General features: G+C 35.7%; 1 protein-coding gene across 2 annotated transcripts in view; it reads right to left on the bottom strand.

Moving 5' to 3' along the window:
* USP24 (ubiquitin specific peptidase 24) overlaps positions 1-25,028 on the bottom strand; it is a 148,372-nt gene that overhangs the window by 64,842 nt on the left and 58,502 nt on the right. For both annotated transcript variants that reach the window (XM_004025861.5, XM_055359172.2), the window contains exons 12-31: positions 24,861-24,964; positions 22,586-22,693; positions 22,286-22,381; positions 22,034-22,195; positions 21,785-21,832; positions 16,371-16,478; positions 15,562-15,711; positions 14,842-14,973; positions 13,911-14,022; positions 12,042-12,118; positions 10,892-11,032; positions 10,656-10,709; positions 9,529-9,644; positions 6,845-6,911; positions 6,509-6,619; positions 5,708-5,806; positions 5,417-5,590; positions 2,234-2,319; positions 1,976-2,069; positions 460-615 (exon numbers count right to left, since the gene is read on the bottom strand). In XM_004025861.5, the coding sequence (XP_004025910.2) occupies positions 460-615; positions 1,976-2,069; positions 2,234-2,319; positions 5,417-5,590; positions 5,708-5,806; positions 6,509-6,619; positions 6,845-6,911; positions 9,529-9,644; positions 10,656-10,709; positions 10,892-11,032; positions 12,042-12,118; positions 13,911-14,022; positions 14,842-14,973; positions 15,562-15,711; positions 16,371-16,478; positions 21,785-21,832; positions 22,034-22,195; positions 22,286-22,381; positions 22,586-22,693; positions 24,861-24,964 (2,195 nt within the window). The remainder of the gene's footprint in view (positions 1-459; positions 616-1,975; positions 2,070-2,233; positions 2,320-5,416; positions 5,591-5,707; positions 5,807-6,508; positions 6,620-6,844; positions 6,912-9,528; positions 9,645-10,655; positions 10,710-10,891; positions 11,033-12,041; positions 12,119-13,910; positions 14,023-14,841; positions 14,974-15,561; positions 15,712-16,370; positions 16,479-21,784; positions 21,833-22,033; positions 22,196-22,285; positions 22,382-22,585; positions 22,694-24,860; positions 24,965-25,028) is intronic.

Raw genomic sequence — 25,028 nt, 5'->3', positions numbered from 1 at the left:
TAAACAATTAAATGTATTAAAGCTTCTTTTGGGGAGGCTAATTACAATGAACTGAGTGTTTGTATTCTCCTAAAATTCCTATTTTGGAAGTGAGGTCACAGTGAGACGGTACCATCTATGAACCAGGAGGCCAGCCCACACCAGACACCGAATCTGCTGGTGCCTTGATCTTGGACTCCCTAGCCACTCCAACTATGAGAAATAAATGCTTGCAGTTTAAGCCATCCAGTCTATGGTGATTTGCTATAGCAGCCCAAATGGGCTAAGGTAGTAATAAAAATATCTTTTGCATATTCGAAGGCAAAAACGTTTCAATTTATAATCTATTTCTTAAAACTAATTTTCAACCAATCATCACATAACAGAAACCTATTTACTTATTTCTGACATCTGGAAGCATGAATCGATAAATCCAAATAGACCTGTCAAAATGAAATGGAAAGAAATTAGGTTTCTTACTTCTAAGTTGTAGAGCACTCTGAAGGTAGACATTCCCGGGGCAAAAGATCGAAACAGACTTTCTAAAATTGAACTGGCACTTGGCTGGTGCTGTTGCTTTGATGACAGGGATGGAGATTTTGAGGACTGAGAACTTGATTCAGACAGCAATGTTTTCTAAGTTTAAGAGAATGAGAAAGACATAAACTACTTAAAAGGACAAATTAAAGAGAAACAGATCTTAGTACACGTCCTAATATTCTTTCCCTCTTTAATATAAGCCACACCAATGCTATTTTCTAAAAATTAACTTCATAAAGCCACATCACTCCATAACTATTAAAACATCAAACTTCATCATCAAATTCTAAATGTTCAGTAAGATTCAAATACTACGGGAATGCTTTTGAGCATGTATTCTAAGCAACACCTGAGAAGGTCATTTTAATTAGTTTCTGTGTTTAAAATTTGTATCTCTAAATACTGATAATAAAATTATAAGATTGCTAAAGTGGTAGGCTTGAAAAATTTGTTAAGCTAATACTAGTGATATATTTTATAATTACATTAGTTTTATCCTTTAGTGTATAAGCAATAAATGACATGACTGAGCTGATCTAAATTTCTACCACTAAATTATAAAATAGAAAATATAGTTCTAACAACTTTTTCTAAATCAATTTATTCTAAGAACATAATTAAACAATATTATAGATAAGACACAATTTCAATATATAGATAAATTCCTTAAGGAACAACATCCTAACAATTAACAAAAATGAACTTTAAATATCAACTGTGAAAAAATTAAATGATAATCCATTTATATTAGCAACTCAGACATACGCAACAATCAGATTCAAAGAGGCATCATGGCTAATGAAAAACGTCTCAACTGAATCACAACTAGAGTCTGATCTGGGACAAGTAACTTCATCCCTCTGAGCTTCGGCTTCCTAATATATAACATGAGAAGGTGGAAAGGTAGATGGTACTAAAGGCTCTTCCAGTTCTGAAACCTGATGTGATTATTGACTTTATATAGATACTTTAAAAGTCAACATTAAGTTCTGATTTCCATTTATAGCAAAGGTATTTCTCTCTCTCTCTTTTTTTTTTTTTTGAGACAGGGTCTTGCTTTGTTGCCCAGGCCAGAGTGCAGTGTGTAATCTTGGCTCACTGCAGCCTCGACCTCTTGGGTTCAAGCTATTCTCCTACCTCAGCCTCCTGAGTAGCTGGGACTACAGGTACATGTCATCACACCAGCTAATTTTTTTCTTTGTAGAGATGGGGTCACCCTACATTGCCCAGGCTGGTCTTGAACTCTGGGGCTCAAGCCATCCTCCCACCTTGGCCTCCCAAAGTGTTGGAATTACAGGCGTGAGCCACTGCACTGGGCTGGTGAAGGTATTTTTCAAAAGAAGAAAAAACATTATGGGAAAGATGGTATCATATGACCTTGATGTGATTTCAGGTTGTATTTTCACTCACTGAATTGTGATATAAAATTGCCATGCTAGTTAAAAAATACTCATACCTTTCTTCCTAAAGAATCAAGTTGATCAAGGGCTTCCTGAATGGCTGGATCAGTGGGTATCAAGAGCAGAAGCTTCCGTACTCGTAGAGTTATCCTGAAGTTTTTCAAATACAAATTTTTTCATATAAGCCATAGTTTAATTCAACAAAGTCCATTAGTATGGAATATAAAGTGAAATGCATTTCAAGTGAAAAGTTACTTGGCTCCCTAATGTTAGTAACTTTCTCTCTGCCAAGCCTCACAAATATTTATATTTACCTTGGCTCTTCCAGATTGGCGAGCTGATAAAGCATGTCAAATACATTACATACGAGAGCCATCACTACACCAGGGAGGGATTTCTCCTGATGGAAAAAAGCAAAATAGAAATTCAAATTTACAAAAGAATGTTCTCCTTTCCTAATCAAACTTACAAACAATAAAAATACTAGTTCTGAAAGGCTGGCTGGTCACTGTAAAGCTTGAGGGAAGCACAGTGCTCGTCTGTACTGAAGAACATCACATGGTAACATATTAGACGAGGGATTACTACCTCCTAGCGTGTATTACTTGCTCTCCCTTCTCCTGGCCACCTGCTAGTGAAGGGACTAAGGTGCCAAAAGGCAGGCACAGTAGAAGAGAGGTAAAGCAGACGGCATGTGTAATTAATATAATGGAGAGTAGGCACCACTGAGCTAATGACTGCTCCCCAGTAGAGAACAGGGGGAGTGATGTGAAAACAAAAGTAGTGTGTTTATGTATCGACATTCACACACAACAATAAATACATGTAATTTAAGTTGAGAAAAAGAAGTTACCATGTTTTTTTCCCAAAGATCAGAAAAGACAAAATGGTTATAACTGCATAAAAGAGATTCAGATATCATTAAAGCACTATTTTCTGGTTATAAGGAATAAGAAATCGGACATCATTACACAACGTATTTACAAGTGGGAAGATTTTTAATAAATTCAGGATAAATGTGAGATAGTTAAAAATTATTAAACTTGAAGATACTATGTACACTGTTTTTGTTATTTAGCTGCTATAATATCATTCTGAGTGGGGTTTCTTTTTAAAATTCTTGTTATATATGAAATATAATTTTTAAAAAAATTGAGATGGGGGTCTCGCTATACTGGCCAGGTTGGTCTTGAACTCCTGGCCTCCAACAATCCTCCTGCCTCAGCCTCCCAAACTACTAGGATTACAGGCATGAGCCACCACACCCAGTCTTCAAATACAGTTAACTCTGACAACCCCACAATACCAACACAGGCTGAGTATCCCTAATTCAAAAATCTGAAATGTGAAATTCTCCAAAATCAGAAACTTTCTGAGTGCTAACATGACACCACAAGTGGAAAATTCCATGCCTGACCTTATGTAACCGATCTCAGTCAAAATCTTGTTTCATGCACAAAATTATTTAAGATGTTGTATAAAATTACCTTCAGGCTGTGTATATAAGCTGTATATGAAACATAAATGAATTTAGTGTTTGGATTTGGGTCCCATCCTCAAGATATCTCATTATGTATATGCAAATATTCTAAAATCCTAAAGACTACTCAACTTGCACTAAACTTGAAGAGTTCTTTGATCTCTCTAGTAAGGTTTATGCTCTGTAAATTAAAAAGATGCAGTCACACAAAGTCTTACATTTGGAATTAAAGAAATATATATAATAACCATAGGGGGAAATATATATAATAACCATAGGGGAAAAAAAACCCTATATGTCTTTTAAATACCTTTACTTTACATTAGCTTGCTTTCTAGACTATAAAAGCCTAAAAAGCAGAACAGTCTTACGCAGCTTTGTACACCTGGAGTCCTAACACAGAGAAGGTACAAAATAAACTAATTCATGAAGTCATTGAAATATTGATTGAGTACCTATCATGTTCTAGGCACTGTTTTAGGTGTCGAGGATGCAACAGTGAACAAAACAGAAGAAAATCTGCTCTCATGGAGCTTACATTTTATTGGGAGAGATAAACAAGATAAATAAAATATATAGTATGCTAAAGAAAAAATAAAGTAGGGAAGGGAAATAAAAAGAAATACAGGGGTAGCAAAGAGGCTGAAAATCTAGACAAGACAGTCAGAGAAGGCTCACTGAGAATATGAGTAAAAGCTGAAGAAAGTGAGAGTGAGCCACCTGCATATCAGGAAAGAACAGTTTAGGCACAGGGAAGAGCAAATTCACAGACCATGCTATTTGAGGACCAACATGGAGGCCAGTGAGGCTGGAGTGGTGAGAGAAGCTCACAGGAGACAACCTTGGAGAGGCTCCGGGGGACACATTAGGAAGGCCCTGAAGGTCCCAGTAAAGACTGGCTCTTATTCTGAGTGAGACAGGAGCCACTCGGGCCGAGTGGTACAATCTGACTTATGTTTAGTAAGATCCTGGGCCACTGGGTGCCCTGTAGAGAAGAGACTGAACTGGTGTAAGAGCAGAAACTGTGAGAGCAGTTAGGGCACTACTAAAATATGCCAGGTGAGGCATGGTGATTGCCTAGACTGGTGTGCAAGCTGTGGATCAGAAAAAAGTAGCTGGATTCTCGATGGATTCTGAAGGTGGAGTCAAGAATTTGCTCATGGACACGGGTGTGAAAGAAGGAACCCAAAGATTCTGGCCTGAGCCAACTAGAAGACTGGAGATGCCATCATTTGAGATACAACAAAGCTGTGGGAAGAAGAGATTTGGGGTGGGAGTGAGGTAGTGGGGAAAAGGGTAAAAGGAGCTCAATTCGGGATAAATTAGGATTGGGGTGCCTAGTAGACACTTAAGAGATGTTAAGTGGATGGATCCATTTATTTCAGGTTAAAACTAAAAAGTGGAAGTTAGCAATGTACATACAATATGCAGAGACTGGAGACTGGATGAGATTTTTAAGGGAATGACTGTAGACAGAGGAGAGGTCCAAAGATTGGGCCAGGGAACTTCTCAGTACAGAGATCAGGGAGATGAAGAGAAATTGGCAAAGGAGACCAAAAAACAAAAAACCAACCAAATAAAAAACCAAACAGGCAGAGAGACAGTGGAAATTCACACCAAGTCCTGAAAGCCAAGTGAAGAGTGTTCCAAGGGGGAAGCGATCACACGTATCAGCTTCAGTGAAATGTCAAGAAGATGAGGACTAAGTGGTAGAGGTGACAGACCAACTTGAAAAGAGGCTAATTCTTATCAACAGAGATCAAGAGAGGATGGCAAAAGAAAAGCTGGAAACAAGTTCAGACAACTCTTTCAAGGAGCTTTGCTGATTTTGGAAGGAGAATGGGGCAGTAACTGAAGGTGTAAGTGGGATGAAGAGTTTTTTTAAGATGGAAGAAATAACATAACAAGCTTGAACACTAATGAATCCCAGCATTTGTTATACAGTTTGGAAGAGTCAGAACAAAAAGACAGTGACTGTTAAGTTCTTGTTTTTAAATGGAAATTGATCACCCAGTACCTGCTCCATGGCATATGAAGAACTAAAAACCCCACTGCTGCTGCTGCTGGAGCTGGTTGAAGAATCTGCTGAACTCCCAGATGGGGTCCCACTGCCAGAAGTCTTCACTGTAAGGATTTGTTCATCAGAAAAGCCCAGTTGGTGGAGTAGCTTTTGATCTTTATTCACTGTCAGCTGCAAAAAGTGGTTTCTTAATTATTGAGAGGAAAAGGAAGAGGAAATTATTCATATCAGGCTAAATATTTATATTATATCATTTATTATTCATCAAAACTGCTTATTTAAACCTACCAGGCTATCATTTGTAAATATCTGTATATTATCTACAGGAGAGCACAACTGCTTGGCTATTTTCCACCGGACACTCCCTATGGTTTCATTACTGTGAGCCTGTAAAATAAAATTAAACACGTTGTGAGAGAATTCATTTATTTATTCATTTAAACAACTGTGAGTGAACATCTACTAGGTACTGGGCACTGTTCTAGAAGCTGGGAACACAGCAGAGAACATAAAGACAAGAACCCCTGCACTCGTGAGGCTTCCCTTCTGCTATAATTCTGTTCCATTCTACACTCCACCTCCTCCCCATCAAGCGTGGAATGAGACCTCAAGCCCTTCTTCCACTGCAGCGTTGTCCACTCTTTCCCTTTCTCACTGTGCTCCCCTCACACCAGCCACCTTGCTTGCCTTTGTACCTGTTCTTCCATTTGCCTGGAATGTTCTCCCAAGCAAACGTCATTTACCCTGTCACTTTACTCAAGTTTGTGCTCAAATGTCACCACCTCAGAGAGACCTTCCCTGTCCACCTTTACCTAAAATATTTTGTGCATTCCCATCTTATCACCCTCCTCACCAATGTATCCTGCTTTACTCTTATTTGTTCTTTACAATACTTACCACCGCTTGATATTATATAATATTTATTTATATATCTGCTTGTACCCCACAGTTTCATTTCAGGTCTTTACTCTACATTTGTTTACCAAACTACCTTTAGAATGATTATTCATGCAGCTAACTCAATCAAGACTGCTTTATGAAAATAATAAGACAACATGAAAATGGCTATAGTTCTTAATGTAAACCTACCTCGACAGTGAAGGTATCTTTGGTAGACTCATAGGTAACATTAAGAGTTAAAAGATGTCCGTGAAATGAGGCACCATGAGGTAGAATAGTTCGTGGAACAGAGTAAAAATCCTTAAAAAACGAATAAGTCAAGTCAGATGGACAGCACCACTGATAAACACATCAAAAATACATACCTATGTATATATGATGAATGAAGATGCTTTTTTAAGAAAAGAGAGGCTAACTGGGTGTGGTGGTGTGTGCTAAACTCCCAGCTACTAGAAAGGCTGAGGTGGGAAGATCGCTTGAGTCCAGCCTAAGCAACATACATCTTAAAAAAAGGAAGTGGCTTACCTCTATAGTGATCACATAGCGCTCTGCCAGAAGCAGCAATCTCTCAATTATTACAAGTTTAGTGGATCTATAGATTTAAAAAAAAAAGTATTAAAATGTATTTGAAGTGAGTTACTGATCTGAGCTCAATTCTAGTCTGTTTCACCAAAACCACAATAACAGTTAGCACTCACTGGTCAAAGACTGAAATTTGCAAAGATTAAACTTCCCTTTTACCCAATGGGGAGGTGGTTCTACAAGCTCACAGCTGTAGCATACAGATGGAATAAGGGAGAAGCCTGTACCTCCCCATGTTTCCTTTCCTTTTCTTTCTTCTTTTCATTTCTTTAAACAGTTATTCCATAAATGGAGGACCTGGGTTTCTAGGCCTATCTGTCCATTAATTTATCAAGAATGAAATCAGTGAGTCTGACTTTCATTTATCTTATAACTAAAATATGACATACAATTCTGTGAACACATGAAATCTGACAAAGTTCTGAACTGCCTGAGAATTAGAAGACAAATGCAAATCAGTAAGTACGACACAAACAAAAGTTGCTATCTGAAAATGAGATCTGAGGTCTCTTTTGGTTGAAGACTTATGGAATCTTACTTATCATTTGAAATAATCAGACTGCAATATTCATCAGCTTATATAGTCATAGCCCCATACTTTATTAAAAACAACATTACATGTATTAACATTAAGAAATGAAAATCTAAGTCCCCTTAATTTAAACATTTTCTATTCCAGAGAGTCTAGATATTTCAAAGAGGTATATTTCTAAAACTGAAAAGAGGTACTACCATTTTTTAACAATTGATCTGGTATGCTGATTAGCAGTACCAAAAATTTCACTCTAAAAACAGCTGGTTAAACACATTTTAGCAGTTCTATTAAATATACTTAACAGAGTTCTAAATTATTCCAGTCTATGGGCAAGAACTAGAACTTGAAATTCAGACGAAAAATTTTTAGAAAATATCTAAGTCCATAATAAGTGAGTGAACTATTTTTTAATTATGCCTCAATAATGAATTAAATCACAGACAGTATTATGAAATACTGTACAGATGACAGAAACCCCCCCGACCCCAAGTTGGAACAATTATGGATACTGAAAAGTTCTTTCCAAACTAGTGAAATGAGATAAACTACAATGTTCTGGTTCCAATTCGACTTTGAAACTATATATTCTTATTAACCCTATTTAGAGTTTATAATATTTTAAAATTATTATGTGGTTTTTCTCTGTAGTCCACCAAATATGAAATGATTCCGAATAAAAAGCACTTAGTAAAGAGAAAAAAAACAAAAAGCATACTCATTTAAAGAAGTAGGAGTTTGGACATCCTAACCCAATAGCACATAAATATACTTACATTCGAATTTATCAGATAAATGAACGATTAAGGAACTGAGTCCTAGAGATGGCTACATCTTACAAACACATAATTGGGAATTCTTAATACACATTTTAAATGAAAGTCTATTTGAGAAATACTTCCAAGAATGTGGGAATGTGAAAGTCATGTTAGTGCTCTTATCATGAGTTGAATCTATCATTACTTCTGCCATTTAAAAAAGAAGTCTGAGAAAGCTGAGTTTATTGGCTTCCTTCATATTAACAAAGTACAGTGACACAATACTCAACTCATTTTAAAAAAGAAGAATGGAAGAAAGGACTCATTGATTTGATTCCCCTTTTTAAAGGAAGGCTTTAACAAGCAAAGGAATATCCCGTTGTGAATAAGAATAGCCATTCTAGAGTAGAGAAAGACTCTATGAGTACCCATCACTAGAGGGCAGCAGCAGAGTGAGGTAGGGAGAGCAAGCCCTTCTCAGAGCACTCGCCAGTTTTCTGGGAAACAATGACGTGGTGTTGCTTACCAGCAGAGGCTCATAAAAAACCCACAAAAGTATTTTAGTTACTTCCATCTAATGTTCCAAATTATGCATGGTTTCTCCTATATCTCCTATTCATGAAATCTGAGTTTAGTGAAATCTGGTATCAGAGAACTACAGCAGACACTAAACTCAAGATTTCATCAATATCTGAAAACTCAAAAAACAGCAATTGTGATTGAGACAATGTCAGTTTACAGTTTTCACACAAACATTTGGGGATAAAGTTCTCACTAAAAATTATTTTGAAAAATACTTTTATTATTTGAATCATATTTTAGTGACTATGATTATAGTCACTAATCATACGCAAGCATAATGCATACTTTTAATTAATCATCTTCTACTTCATTCTGCTTACCCTATTAATGCCCTGAGTTTGACTATTCAAGGAGAAAAACTATATCTAAGTAAATATTTTTAACTTGAAAAAAAAGTAGGTTTCATACAATGTATGTGTATTCCATTCTAAACAGTAAGTTATTCATACTACATAGAATAAAAGTAAAATGAATCAAATAAAAACTAAAAGAAGAAGACCTGTCCACCAGGTAGAAGGATAGGGACAGGGCAGTACTCGGGTGGTCCTGGTGATGACCTACACACAGAACTTCCAAAGAGACACAGATTCAGGGATGTATGATGGGGAACATGTAATTCTCAGGATTATGACAGCTTGCAAAAATTATGATATAAAATGAGGAAATCAATAACTGAGAAACCTACATAAAAAACACCAATCATTTTAAAAAACTGACATATGTGTGTTGTGTATTTTTCACTTCTGATCACTTACCTATAAGGAGACTGAACTGAGGTTGCTACAGTTGGCATGGCAGTTGCTGTAAGCATTTTTGTTGCTCTGGTCACAGCATGTGTTAGAGTGGGGCCACCAAGTGCTGAACTGGCTGCCTAAAAAATACCAAACAGTCATTCTCTATCAGGGTTTCTCAACCTGGACTCTAGTGACATTCTGGACAGGATAATTTGCTGTTGCAGAGGGCTGTCCTGGGCATTCACTGTAGGATGTTTAACAGGATCCCTGGCCTCTACCTAACTTAGGGACCAGTAGGATGCTTCTAGTTGGACAACCAAAAATGTCTCCAGATATTACCAAATGACCCCCAGAGGCAAAATAAGCCCCAGCTGAGAACTAGTGCCCTACATATGTTAACACTTACATGGGACCTCATAAGGGGTATTCGAACACTTGAATATTTTTTTGTAATGACATATTTGGATAGAAGTCACAATTAGGGAAATACCGTACATATTCTAGCACATATTTATCACCAGAAAGCTTAACTTATTGGAATTGGGAGGCAGTAGCATTTTATGCTTTTGGAACATTTTTGCTTAGATGTAAAACTTAAGCATATCAACTGAATATGAATGTTTAAGGCTTTAACCGTCATGCTGGAAATAAAAGAGATACATGTGAGCTAGCATTACACAGCAGGCTTCTAATGGACAAAGACAACCAATATTACCTACTACTAACTGTCTTGCTGTGGCCTTTAATAACATTTATGGTATAACTAGGTGAAACATGAAGAAAAACAAGAAAAGAAGCAGTGCTTATATAAAATACCTGAACAGAAAAAGAAAAAAAAGAAAAAGATTCTATTACAAATATGGAATGTATAGGTGACCTATTTTCTGAAGATAGTTCCTATACTCCAAAAGGGGAGGAAGGTGGATGGAGTGGGGAAGACAGGTGATGAGAGGGAGAAAGATTTCCTATAGAGTACACTTATATACTGGGCAAACATCTGTTCCCTATGCCACAATATGGTACTGTTGATAAATTCTTCAATAGGATCCAGCCACAAACATCAACATTATAAATTATCTAAAAATATAAAATTATGAAAGAAAAAAAGCATTTACCTCAAAGAGATGTAAATAAAATTTGCTACTCACTTCTAATCTTGTGTAGCAATCAGCAATGAATTTCTTATGTAAAGATACTGAATCCTGAAAGAGTATATAGAAATTACAATTAGTCCTTGACATTTAGTTGTAATCATTATTCAGGACAAAATATCAAAATAAAGAAGCCAATTTTGGTCATGCCAAGGATCACAGCTTATCACTAAAATATACATATAATTTTCTGCTTTTTTGTATATGGATAACTTCTTTCCTTAGATACCTACCTTCTTTAATCTAGGATTTAGATTAATGTAACTATAGTTTATGATTAGCTGAATAGCTTCATTAGCAATTTCTTCATCAGGTGATTCCATGGCTATTTTCCAAATGAAATCCATTCCTATCAATTCCAGCTTTTCTACATACTGTTCAAAAGAAAAAAAATTAAATTATAAAGCATATCAAGGTCACAAAGTTACAAAACCACAGATAATTATTTTGTTACATCATGAGTCCACACCTCTTCGGTTCAATATGAATTAAGGCTGCAAAACCTCAGCTATATGAAAATAATATTATACTGATATGGAACTTTAAAAAGCAACCAACCACAGAAGCACTGGGCAAATTCCACGGCAACCAGGATAGGTATAGAGATATCTCTTCAGACATCCCTAGACCCAAACTGGACACACAGCCCGACAGGCTACTGAAGCAGAAATAGAGCAGGAGTGAGATGGGCACCATCTTCAGGAGCTTTTCTTCAAAAGGAAACAGTCAAGCCAGAAGTGGTCACTAATTGTTGGGGCTCAATCTGGTCTTTCTAAAGCTCAGTAGTAAACAGTAGGACCCAGGGCTTGTAAGATCTTGTAAAAATTCTAACCACCCAGGAAGCCATGTCCTGAATAAAAAGGACTTGGAAAAAGAGTTAATAAGCCTTTTTTTTTTAAAGGAGCATGTGTAAATATAAACATAAGCTGTACATCCTAGTTTTCCTGCCTCACTGTCTATTCCTCAATTTTTCTCCCCAAATCCCTGCCATTGTGATCCCAGGACGAAGACTGTTCTTGCTTTTTTAGGTACATGTGAATTGCTGGATCTGAGGAGTTCGAAGCTTAGGTGAACTATCCCTGCTCTGCATTCATGTGGCCACAAGAGGCCACTGGCTGTCCCTAGATCAGCCAGAAACAGAGAGATGTGAGGAGAGAGTAGTGTCCTCCCAGGTAGCTGGTGAGGCATGGTAGTGCAGGCAGGAGCCTCCCTTACACTAGGAGAAGCTCTGTCATCAACACAGAAGCTGGCAGTCAAGGAGATGCTGTTCTTTACCAAAAAAATCCATGTTATCTCTCAATTATAACACTTTTTTTTTTTTTGCTGAATATCAAGTTATACTAGATTATCCAAACTATCTAGATTTGAGAATAACGTACTTACCAACTGAGCTCCTTGTCTTTTCAATCGATGATCACAAAGATTCACATTTTCAAAAAAAGTTTTAAATAAGTTAAAACCTGTAATTATAGAATGCCAAATAAATTCATGTACTCTACGTAACACAGATAATCAATGAAAAGACTCAAAGTGGATCAAGAACTAAAACCATAAGATTCTTGGCATTGGTTTCTTAGATATGGTACCAAAGCAGAAGCAACAAAAGAAAATATTAGTAAATCAGATATAATCAAAATTAAGTGCTTCAAATGACATTAACAAGAAAGTGAAAAGACAACTCACATAATGGAAGAAAATACTTGCAAATCAACTATCTGATAAGGAGCTAGTATCCAGAATATATAAAGAACCCTTGCAACTCAAGAATTAAAAGACAAACCAATTTTAAAATGGGCAAAAGATTTTAAGATTTCTCTAAAGAATATAAACAAATGGCCAATAAGCACATATAAATAGATGCTTAATATAATTAGTCACCAGAGAAATGCACATTAAAACCATTAGATTTGGCCAGTGCGGTGGCTCAAGCCTGTAATCTCAGCACTTTGGGAGGCTGAAGCAGGCGGATCACCTGAGGTCTGGAGTTTGAGACCAGCCTGGCCAACATGGTGAAACCCTGTCTCTACTAAAAATAAAAAATTAGCCAGGCATGGTGGCATGCACCTATAATCCCAGCTACTCGGGAAGCTGAGGCAGGAGAATCACATGAACCTGGGAGGTGGAGGTTGCAGTGAGCCAGGATGGTGCCACTGCACTCCAGCCTGGGCGACAAGAGTAAGACTCCATCTCAAACAAACCAACCAAAAAAACACCCACTAAATTTTGATACCACTTTATACCCATTACGATGTCTAAAATAAAAAAAGGCAGATAATAACAAGTATTGTTGAGGATGTGAAGAAATTGGAACCCTCATATATTGTTGGTGGGATTACAAAATAGCGTGGCACTTTGCAAAACAGACAGTTCCTGAAAGGTTAATTACATGTCAGAAAATCTGACTTCTAGATATACATCCAAGAGAAATGCAAACTCGTACCCACTGAAAAACTTGTACATGAATGTTTACAGCAGTATTAACCGTAACACCCAAAAAGTGGCAACAATCAAAATGTCCATTAGTTCAAGAATGGATAAATAAAATATGGTATACCCACACAGTGGAATATTATAAAGCCATAAAAAGGAACGAAGTACTGATACATGCTATAACCTGGGCGAACCCTGAAAACATTATGCCTTAGTACAATGAAAGAAGCCAGAGACGATAGATCACAGTGTATGACTCCATTCATATCAAATATCCAGATTAGGCTAATCCATAAAGACAGAAAATAGATTAGAGGCTGGATAAAATGAATGGAAAGTGACTGTTAATGGGTATAGGTTTATTTTTGGGGTAATGAAAATGTTCTGGGATTGGAACAGAGTGAAGGTTACATAATTTTGTGAATATACTAAAAGCCACCATTTGTACACTTTAAAAAGTGAGTTTCATGGTATGTAAATTATATCTCAATTTAAAAATTCAATGAAAAGAAACATCTGAAAGGAGGATTTCTATACCTTGATACATTTTTACCTTAATGAACCCTTTTGTACTAAGAAATTTTAAAAAGACAATTTGGCAATTTGATCTAGCAGGCCATATGATTTAAAAACTAATTATAAGATACCATTCATGTAGAAAGGAATTTGAGTACTAAATATGTCTTTAGATGCACAAGAAAAATTCTAGAAGGATATTCCTAACTGTTTAGTTGCTTCTGAGAAGGAGGATTAAAAGTAAAGGAAAGAATAACACTTCTTACTTAAAAGTACTGAAAAAAATGATTTTAAGTTTTTTCCTACCATTCATAGTGATTTCATATGACTCCAATTTAAGAATTTTCTCCTTGAAGAGCTGCTGCTGAACATCACTCTCAAGATCATGCTGTCCTTTTGTAAACCATTCAAAACACATCTGTGGAATAAGATGAATATTACCCTATAACTAAGATCCATTTCAGGCACATACATATTCCAAACTGGAAAAGTAAAGATAAATTTTAATACTTCAAATGTTTATATTGTCAAAATACCACTCAAAGCTAAAATGCTTGGAATTCTGAAATTAAATGAAGCAGTTACTAGCAATCTTTCTTCTAGATAATAAAAATATCTACTCATACTTTTCACTGGATTTTATACTTGGGTTTTTCCATCAACATTTATTGCCTGCTTACAACAGGCACTATGCTGGGCACTATCACAATAGTGAAGCCTTTCGACAAGTCTAGGAAGTAGTTAATATTATTCTGTCAAATAAGATGAGGAAAATGAAATTTACTCCTAGAAAATGTCAAGGCAGGTGTTCTGTTCCTGATTTAATCTATCTTTGGCTGTTTAATTATAGTTTACAAAAAAACGTGGCCAGGTACTAATTCTTCTTTACTGTTTTTGGGGTGCAACATCATTATAGGAACTCAAAGTTTTCTGTTGGCAACTTAAAATTAGTTTCATATGGAGGGGAAAAAACTTAAATATATCTAGAATTCTTTATACTCATTTGGTTAAATTTGGTATTTTATCCAGAATGGTATCAAAATTACCAAAGAACTCATACATTTATTTTTATCATGAATATATGTTATATAAAACATTTTTTCAGCACTTACAGTTCTTGGCCCATACTATTTATGCTTATATAAACTGAAAAGTGTTTAGAAGATGTGAGACACACAGAAAAAGTGAAATATTTAAATATTTCTGCCTTACTTTATCCACAATACCACCTTCTTACCTCTCTATCTAATTCACAAACATCCTGGCCAGTTACAAGACACTCCCAGATCTCCTTGGCACGATTCCAGCCCAGATACAGAGTAGCTTCTTGCAAGAAAAACGCTAGAAATTTTAGATGTGCCTCTAAATACTGCAAAAAGAAATAATGCTAATTAGTTAACTCCAGGCATTCATTCCTAAAAGCAACATTAAAACAAAACAAAACTTTAAGTTTTAACAACAGTTTTACTTAATCCTTTTTCATATAATTTAGGGTAAAGTAAATATTAGAATTCTGTTTACAAATTGATAGTACAATGTAATAGAAGCTATCTATCTCAAGTCTAGTAGAAATTCAGTTGATTTTGGATGTCAATAAAATGTAATTTCAGCAATCTCAAAGTAAAACACTACAAACTCACAACTGGTGAGTTAAGATTTTTTTCCTAATTTTTTAAAAAACAATAATATTACTAATCAATTGATTTGAAAAACAAAACCCATTATCCACTGAATTAGCAATTATTATTTCAGATCAAAGACCAAAAAAAGATGTTTATTCCTTCATCATATGAAAGATAACTCACAAACACCAAGATACAAAACTGTTCCCTCACTACAAAGATACCTCATACAACCTCTTTATAGTTATAGCTAACAAAAATTCTTTTTATAGTATAAGTATAAAAATGTCAAATTAATGTTGTAAATCATAAAGCAAAAACACAAGGCCTGATACCTCCCGGTAAGTGTACCGGCCATCCACTAGTGTCGAGCCACTTAAGCCTCCAGGCCCGGCCACAGCAGCTGCAAGCCGATGACAAGCGATCAAACTTCCCGTTACCAATTTCACTATTTCAAAATTCTTCTTCAAGTCTTGAATAATGCTCTTGGCGAAAATAACAAAAAGAAAAGTGGTAATGAGAATTTGCAGTTATTTTGCCGGTTTAATACAAGCTGCTATTTAAAGATGTAGTCCTAGATGAGACAAAGCAAACATAAGAATTTCCTCATTCGTATTTCCTACACAAAAGTAAATAAAATCAATCTGGTATGTACATTTACTAGAAAATTAATAAACTACTAATGTTTTCCATCTAAAAATATTCATTTTATTTATTTTTTTAAAAAGCCTATAAAAATAACTATTTCACTTCCTGTATACTTTTCTGGATCATCCTTCCCAAGTCTATACATTGAGGAAACTCTAGTACTTTAAGCAAACTAATCTTTTTGTGATACAAAACAAGCAACAAGCTTTTTAATCTTTTCAGACCAATTTTTAAAATGCCATTCTAACTTTTAAAAACTGGCTTAACTATTTGAAAATTAAGCAAATAAAGAGAAAATGAGTTAAGGAGATTAAAAAAAAAAAAAAAGCTCCACAGAAATGAAAGCAGAATGATGCTTAAACTCAAGATTATCAGATGATATAAGTGAATTACATCAATAAAGATAGTGACTATAAACTCAGCAATTTTAGCCATGTTTTGTTATTGTAAAAGTTATGCAAGTAACTATAATAATAAAAAATAGCTATACCCTTACCTTGTCTTGCTTTTGATAGGTTTGTTTTATGAATGAGCGAGTAATTTCATGGAGCTGACGCAAAGCTGGTACCACCCATACAAACTGGGGATTATTAAGCTGAGATGACTAGAGTTAAAAAGAAGTTACATTAATTAAATTTAGAAATAAACAGCAGATTCATTTATTAGCTATAAAAAATTTCAAGTCAATCAGGTTTATTGTTACACATTTTATTATTTTACTCTTTATAGTGACCATTTAGAGCTTATCTCCATGCACTCATAATTCAGTCTTCAACTTCTTATTCTGCATGCAATTTCCTAAAGCCAAGAACTGCAAACAGGAGTGGATGTGAAGTGACAGTAAATGTACAGGGGTACATCAGCAAAAAACAGACAACAAGGAATTAGCAACTTCAGAGGATAGATTAAGTAGCACAGGCTGCTAAGTCATGTTGACACAAAATAAATTGATGGCCAAAGCTTAACTTGGATAATACTGAACTGCATGGTCAGTAAAATGGAGTAAGAATATTGCTTTCTATGATTATATGACTAGGATACCAATGATATGATCAAGACACTGGTAGTGGTCTAAATATTAAAGAAAATATTCATAATCTGTATTTCCTAGTTACAACACTTTCATAAGAGGTAATTCTATTTTTATTAATTATTACAGACATTTTACACTTACACTGTACATTTTTCAAAACACTTTCAAATATATTATTTCTGAAACTGGTATATGACAATCCAGATCATCATAGTACAGATCTAAAAAGCCTACTGTTTGTGTAATACTCTTTATAAAAAGAACTACTTTTTAATAAATAGCATCTTTCAAACTATGAAATTTCAAATTTTGGTAAGAATTTCAGTTTAAACATGACTATTAAATCTCTAACCAAAAAGCTGAGTAAAAACTTAAGTCCTCAGCATTCTTCAGAGGCTGAATTCTTTGTTTTAAAGCCTCCTTGTTCTATTGAGCCTTAGTGTAAGATGAAGACCCTTGTGGAGGGGAAATACACTTTTGTTGTCTTTGTAGAGAAACATCTCACTATTGAATATGTAAATGTGAGCAAGTTATTGTCACACAATACTTTTTTCCTTGCCTCACAGGGATCAGCCAATCCTCAATCAGCAAATACTGTATTTCCTAGATTCTAAGACAAAGATTTCATATATTTTAACATATCTGAAATTGACACTTTAGACAATTATGTCAAAAGAAACTCACCAGCCACTAGGCACAGGAGTAAGTTTTTATATAGCTGTGCTTACCTGAGTATGGGCAAACTTAGCTGTACACAAAAGGTATTTGTTCTTCTACCTATCATTTTAGTTGTTACCTGGTATAGGTAGTACCAAACAAGAATGGCTTTCTCACTTAAATTTGGATCACTAATTTGTTACTTAAATCTTATCAAAAAGATTACACTATAATGCAACACTAACTAACCAGTTGTGTCCATCAACACAATTAAAATAAAACAGTCAGTGGTCTCACACTAAAGCATTTTCCAAAGCCAGGAGAAGTTGGCATGACAGGCTCATACCCTGTGAAGGGCTGTACCACTCAGCACTAAATGTCTCTCTGTCCTAAGCTGCACCTTATTTCAAGAGAAGGTGTTTAACTTGTAGTGTACATAACTCAATTATGAAAAAAAGCAAGTTGAGTTTTACAAAAGAGAACAAGCACACAAAACTCCATATTCATCAACATGCCTCAAAATTATACAGCCAATCATAAAGATTTCAGAGAGGTCCAAAGCATTACTATATACAATGCAAAGCAGTGTGCTCCCATGAAGTTGTTCACAATTGTTCAAAAAAAGGCTTAGGCTCAACCTCTCATTAAGAATCTAAACCAATGGTCCATAACTGCAAAACGGACAGTTTCTTTTTTTCTTCTTTGCAAGTTTATTAAATCTGAGATGCAGGGTGCAATCACTGGCATCTTAGAATCACAGAAATAAGGTATATATTAAAGGTCAACTACTTGTGAGACTAGCTAGACTACTTCTGGCTACACTATAAAAGTTGCAAAATGACAGTAATAAAAACTGTAAGGTTTATATCCAAACAGATACCTTCCCAAAAGGATTACAAAATTGGGACATAAATATGAACTCTTCAGCAAGAAGCAAATATATTAAAAAGTATCATGATGGCCAATTAAGTCAATTATGGTAACAATATTTTTATTTAATATTGAAAATTATCCTTTGAAGGTAACTTGTTATACAATAAAATTCAAAGAAAAAGTCTATAAAACTAAAATTTAAGAATTATTTCTGATATAGCTTTCTTAAAGTTTAGCAAACAGGAAAGATGTTGTTTATTTCATCTTATCTATGACGTGGTGACAAGTTATAAGAAAAATTTAAATTACTCTTCTCCAATTACAATGAAGACATCTGATAATGTCACAGAGTGGAGATTTCATAAGTAGGAGCTGATGGGATGTCTAAATTGGACTCAACATTAGATGAAGCCTTAGAGGTCAGTTGGTTTAGCCTGCAAACCTATGCCTAAATTCTCTTTATTCATTTTTTATACAATGACTGACTTAGTATTTCCACTGATGAGGAACTCACTACCTCAGAAGGGACTGAATTCTGTTTTCAGACTGTTCTCACATAAAAGTTCATTGATACTGAAACATGCTTCTGCATAACTTCTTAGGAGACATAAAAAGTAAGTTGAATGAAACTTCTCTATAACAATGCTCTAAGTATTTTAAAAAAGCTTTCACGTTTTCTTGAGTTCTCTCTTCTCAAAGTTGAACATCCCCACTTCCTCATCTGTCTTGTTTTTCCAGACCTATCCTTCTATCTAGGACCACAGCAAAAATTTTTGCTTGGGAGGACAATTTCTAAAAGTTATTTCCTCCTGTACTAACCACATCATGTGAAAGTATCTGTACTGAGGACATCTTGCTAATTTTACTTTCTGTTACGTGTTTTGGTAAGTAGAGGCAACTCAGCTATGGCTATGTAAGGCTTTTGGTGTCCTCATAGGGTGAAGGGGAGGAAGTAAGAGGAAGGAAACCAACATTTGCTAAAAGCCTGTCAGGCGCTATGGTAGGTGGCCTGAAGATAAACAACTTAGGGAATATGCAGTACAACTAACTGAGGAAAAATGAGGTTTTTTTTTGGTTTAGTAATTTTTTTTTGGATGAGTACATTTAAACTTTTTAATTGAAGAAAAAAATAAGTGACATAAGAGGGAAGGATTGGGGTAGACAGTGGAAGGTATAGAAGCAGCAAAGGAAAGAGGACCAAGGGAGCCGAGGGTACCCTGCAGAATCTACAGAAATAAAGTTAGGAAATCAAGGTCAGAATTTCTGAACACAACAGTGGAACTTGGGATTTTTAAGAGTATCAAAAGCAGAGGGAAGGGGAATCAGTTGGGGGAATAGAGGTAGCTGAGGGTGGGAGGGGAGTAAGAAGTGGGTGATCTTGTCTTACCCTTTGCTTAGTTTCTGTGTAGCCTGGCAGGGAGACATAATCCCCAGTCAGCCCACCTTGCTGCCTGGCAGGAAAGGGCATAGCATAGAAAAACACCTTTAGTGGAAGTAAATAATTCACCCCCCTGCCTGGAGCCATATCCAGGGGGCTTTGATCTTCCCACTGCCCCCCTTCAGCAATGTGTACTTTGTAAAAGTCCATGAAAGCACTTAGTAAACTGAAGAGTGCTATATAAAAGGCAAGATATTATTGTTTAGAATGAAATAATGGTACACCAGTATTTCTTTACTGGGAGCAGTGGGGAAATAAAAAAGAAAGAATATTCCTTTCGAGTCTCACAAAATAACTCCAAAAATTCTCCTTTTACTTTTTGAGTTTTGTTATAAAACAACAGACATAAATGAAATGACTGCAAAGAGAAGCAATAAAGATGCAGTGATGCAACTGACTAGAAAAGCTAAGTAATGCTTAGCTGTAACAAGGAAGGAATAATGGTCAGGAGGGATATTCTGGTTTCAAACGCCACTTCCCTGGAGGGAGGGAAAAATCCATTCAGCTTTGACCTTTTATATATAAAAGAAACGTGTCTGTTGCTGAGAAGACAAGACCATTTTTCTATGGATACCCTTTTCCTCTTACTATTGAAGGTTCTAAACATCTTCAGTAACTCTGGATGAATTTTAATCATAAGGAGAGGTTGCTAAGTTATTTGAATCACTGAGCTAAGGAAACTGGAAAAATTCAAATTGTATCTGAGTGAAAAGAAAGCAATGTTGTTGAGTTAAAAGAAAAATTCCTCATAGCCTGAGAATTACCAGCTCCAGTTTGCAAATACCTTTTAAAATTTCTAAAGCTGGGTTACATGTAGAAAATTCACCTGGTCACATTTCAGTGTCAGAAATATAAAACACAAAGTTCTTCAATGCCCCCAACTAAACTTAGTAATCAAACACAACATAAGAAATAAAAGCCCACTGAGCTAAGAGTCTCTTAACATACCAATGAAAATTAGTTGGCAGTATCCAAGATCCTTTAAAGAAATACTTAACAAAAGCCAAGGAATATGTTTTACTAATGAAATTATTAAGCCACTAGTTATTCTACCAAAACTTTTCTTATGTTAATAATAAAATGAAAATCAGAAAGTGGAAGCCTTTCCAGTGCTAGGCTTTAAGTTTGGTCTGGGCACCCTGAGGGTCTAGGTGAGAGGACAACACTGCTCCAATTAGGGCTGCTGCAACAACAGAAGCACAGTCCACTGAGCTGGCTGCTGTGATCAGCCCTCTCAGAGGAGAGGCTTGAGGCTTAAGGACTGGAACAACAGGAGAGCTGCAATCATTACCGCTCAATCTGCTAACCACCACCTCCAAGGACAGTCCAGAAGTTCACAGTAACCTACAGTCCCAGTCCCTCTTACACAAGTCCGTATCCAACCCTACCTTCTAAAATGAAGCCCCAGCAACAGATACTCACTGAATGACTGCCTATAGAATTACTTTAGGAACATGTCTAAATGAAGAACCTGAAACACTACTATGTGCAATCGATGACTGAACCTCCTTCCCTTCTCTCTCTCATACTATGAATGCTCCTCCATTTCTCCTTTATGGGAGAAAAACAAGCACAATATTTATTTGGAGTCCACTGTACTTATTAAAACTATGCATACTTTAGATTTAATTTTAAAAAGAAAAACTAAGTTGAAAATCTTCTAATTTTATGAAAATTATATAATAAAATTACTCTTTGAATGTGACCCTAGATTTTTTTTCCCATTAAGAGTACCTCCCAAGCTTTAAATAATAAAGCATAGGTCATAAACAAATTTTTAGACATCAAGTTTAATATGAACATTAAGAAACACTAAAACATACTATTATTTTAAAATTGTGACGTAATTTATTAAAGGAAATTATTAAACTAGTATACCTTTTAGTTGGTTCCATCTGCAAATTCTTACCTTGAATCCATCCTTCTTGTTTTTTTCCAAACCTGACCATTCTCCAGGCTGAAAATTCATTTTAAGAGAAATATAAGTGACTTGGTAAAAGCAATACCTATAATTTCCTGATCCTGGACTTTAAGGTAAGAGCTTCCAGATACGGCATTTAGTTTAATTTACATAATAGGGGAGGAAAATTATTTGGCTCTAATTACTCAGGGAATACTGTTGCTCTAACAACAAAATCAGATAAAAGCTGAAACCAACCCTCTTAATATCTTCTATGCACTTGATGATGTAGCTCCTCTTGATTGCTTCTTTCACTGCATATGCATCACTAAGGATTGTCAGGTGCTCCTCCAAGGCCTGCTGAATAAGGCTACTGGGCAGGGTTGGAAGGTGAGCCAGTTCCCAGAGTACGTCTAAAACCTACAATAATATTACATATGATCAGCCAGCCAATACGCAAATAGCTGCTTTGAGCATTTGTAGCTAGAAAAATCCATTTGATTCTCCTGCCTTTCCAGAAGTGGTCTCAAAGCGAGCTTCCCGGCCTATTCGTCCAATCAGGCTCAAAAGCTTCTGTCTTACTCTATCACTCTCAGTCTCCCAGCTCTGTAGAACGGAAAAGACACAGGAATTGCTTCACGATCAAACTGGCAAAATATGCAAAAATTTTAAACTTGAGCTAAAAACATTAATAACGTAAGAAAAGTACATTTAAATACTGCTAACTGGTGGGGAGGAGGGGTATTCAGGACCTCAAAAGAGCTTATTTTAAGAAAATTTAAAAGTAAGCAAGTCTGACTGAACACGTACCTTCTGAATGAGAACAAACAAATGATTAAGCTGATCTGAATTAAATTTCACAGCCGCTGCAGCAATAATAGTATGAATGTTCTCAATCACAGTAGATGATTGTCCTGACTGGAAAAGGAAACATTGGAAAAAAGTTAAGTTTTGGAACTCGGAACAACCTAAGTCTTTCCCCTGGCAACTTACAGAAGCACAAGCAAAAATATAACAAAGATAAATTGACTCTAGTCTAATCAGCATCCACTTGCATAATATTGGCAAGACTATATGAAGCAACCATTATTAATCGTTATCAGCTGGCCTTATTTAAATTCCTAGAAGCATTAATTCTTTAAACCGACAATGAAAAAAAAACCCCATGAGAATCAAGTTCTCAGTGTGACATATTTCACTTCAAGAAGAGAACAAAATATTTTCAACTGCTGAAAGATTTAAACAGATTGAATTATAAAACAAATGTACCCACTTTTGACATTTTATAAATGATCCTGAAGGTTCCAATTGAGCGTATTACCTGCCTCATTGTTTATTTTACTCATAGATACTTTGTGATTTCAATTAATGTTTATTTATCCTATTGGCAGTAAGTCTTTGCTGCAGAGCTATAGACCCTATTGTCAACCTTAAGGTTTAAGTTCACTTTATAACCTCAATTATGTCACTGTCATGCCTCAGTTCATCATGTGAGATGTGAAATCAAAGAGGACAGTTTTAGATTCAATTCCTTACGAATTTTCTCAATATATACTATGCACATAGACTCATTCATTGAATGTAGTAGGAATATACAATATATAAATCATGGTCTCTAATCTTCAACCTAAATCTTCAACCTTATGTGGATTCAAAATTTATACTCGCAAAACAAAATTATATGAGTGTATTCCACCAAGGTCAAGACATGGGAAGTAATATCTTGGGACCCGGGACTGTTTTCTTTTACTGCTGCACCTGACTTTTCATAGTCTGCTCTGTAATGCTGGGCTGGGAGCCTGCCAACTACATTTCCCAAACTCCTCTGCCAGCCAACTTCCTGTTACGTTCTGCCAATGAGAGGAAGCACTGGGAGATGAGTGGCAGGATGAAGGATGAAGTACGTCTGGCTTAGGTTCAGAGTGGATGCAGATGCTGGCTGTGGCTGCAAGGGACTCCGGAAACCTTGGTGGCAGTAGCACCTCTTTGACAGTTCCAGCACTTAAAGTAAAAGCACCTCCAAGAGCAGCTTCATTTCCTTGAACTTAATACCCCTTCTTTCTTTTTGCTTCTCCAACATTCTCTTTTTTTGCTCCTCTACCTTACTTAGGAAGACTTTTGTAGACAATCCCCTGTAATGAATTCCCTTTGCTTGATATACCTAGCATAGTTTCTACTTCCTGACTAGATTCTGACTGATACAGTGACTAAGTTGATACAGTCAAAGAGTGCTCCAGGTTTTTCTCTGGCTTACCAACTAGATGAAGAATAATACCATTAATGAAATAGACTGGAGAATGACCATGTTTGGATATAATGAATTTAAGATGCCAATGCACTATGCATGGGAATGTGTGTTACATATTTAGATATACTGCATTGGAGCTCCAAGAAGAGATCTGAATTAGAGATTTAATTCATAGAGTCAACAGCATACAAATGTAGTCAAAGCCACAGGAATGCCTGCAATTGACTTATGAAAGCCAGTACAGTGAGAAAGGGGCTAAGAACTAAGGCTTGAAAAAAACAAATAAAGTCAAAGTAGAAGAGGATAAGTTAGTAAAGGGGACTCAAGGAGCAATGCCAGGAAAGTTAGGAAAACCAGTAAAATGGACTATGACCAAAGTGAAAAAAAAAAATTTGAAGACTATGTTGGATTCGTCACACCTCTTGACAGTCCTAGTAAGATGAGATCTACAAACTCATCAATCATCTTTATTTAACAGGGACTAAATGGGAAAAAAAATTATTAATGAAAATTAATAACATAATGAAAAGAACACTAGATTGATAAACAAAGGCACACACCTATTCCTAGCTCTGCCACTAACTGCTATATGACCTTCTCATTTTTTAATTCAAAAAATTAGAAGACCAGACTAGATCAGCAGTTTGAAACTTCTTGTGGTGAGTGGATTTACACATACAATCTTAATAAAAACCTGAAACTATAAAGTGGGTTAGGTACAGCTGCTCTGTTTAAAGCAAGATAAAGTTTCTGTTTTCCTGCTCTCTCATCACCCTTTTCGCTCTCCTGTAGTCCAAAAACATTAGGCAAAGGCAAAAATAATTCTGATCAACCTACCTGTATCTTCCAAATTTTAGTGAGTTCATCTAACGACAATTTACTACCCAAGAGTTCAATAATTCCCTTTATACGGTCACAGTATTGTGCTTGGTCTATGTTGCCTAATTGAAGAAACATGAGAGAGAAAGTCAGATACAGTGAAGACTGACTCTCTAAATATAATTC

Source organism: Gorilla gorilla, chromosome 1 (assembly GCF_029281585.2).
Source record: "Gorilla gorilla gorilla isolate KB3781 chromosome 1, NHGRI_mGorGor1-v2.1_pri, whole genome shotgun sequence".
Classification (NCBI taxonomy): Eukaryota; Metazoa; Chordata; class Mammalia; order Primates; family Hominidae; genus Gorilla; species Gorilla gorilla.
The sequence above is the reverse complement of the archived record's forward strand: the minus strand, read 5'-3'. Positions and strand labels throughout refer to the sequence as shown.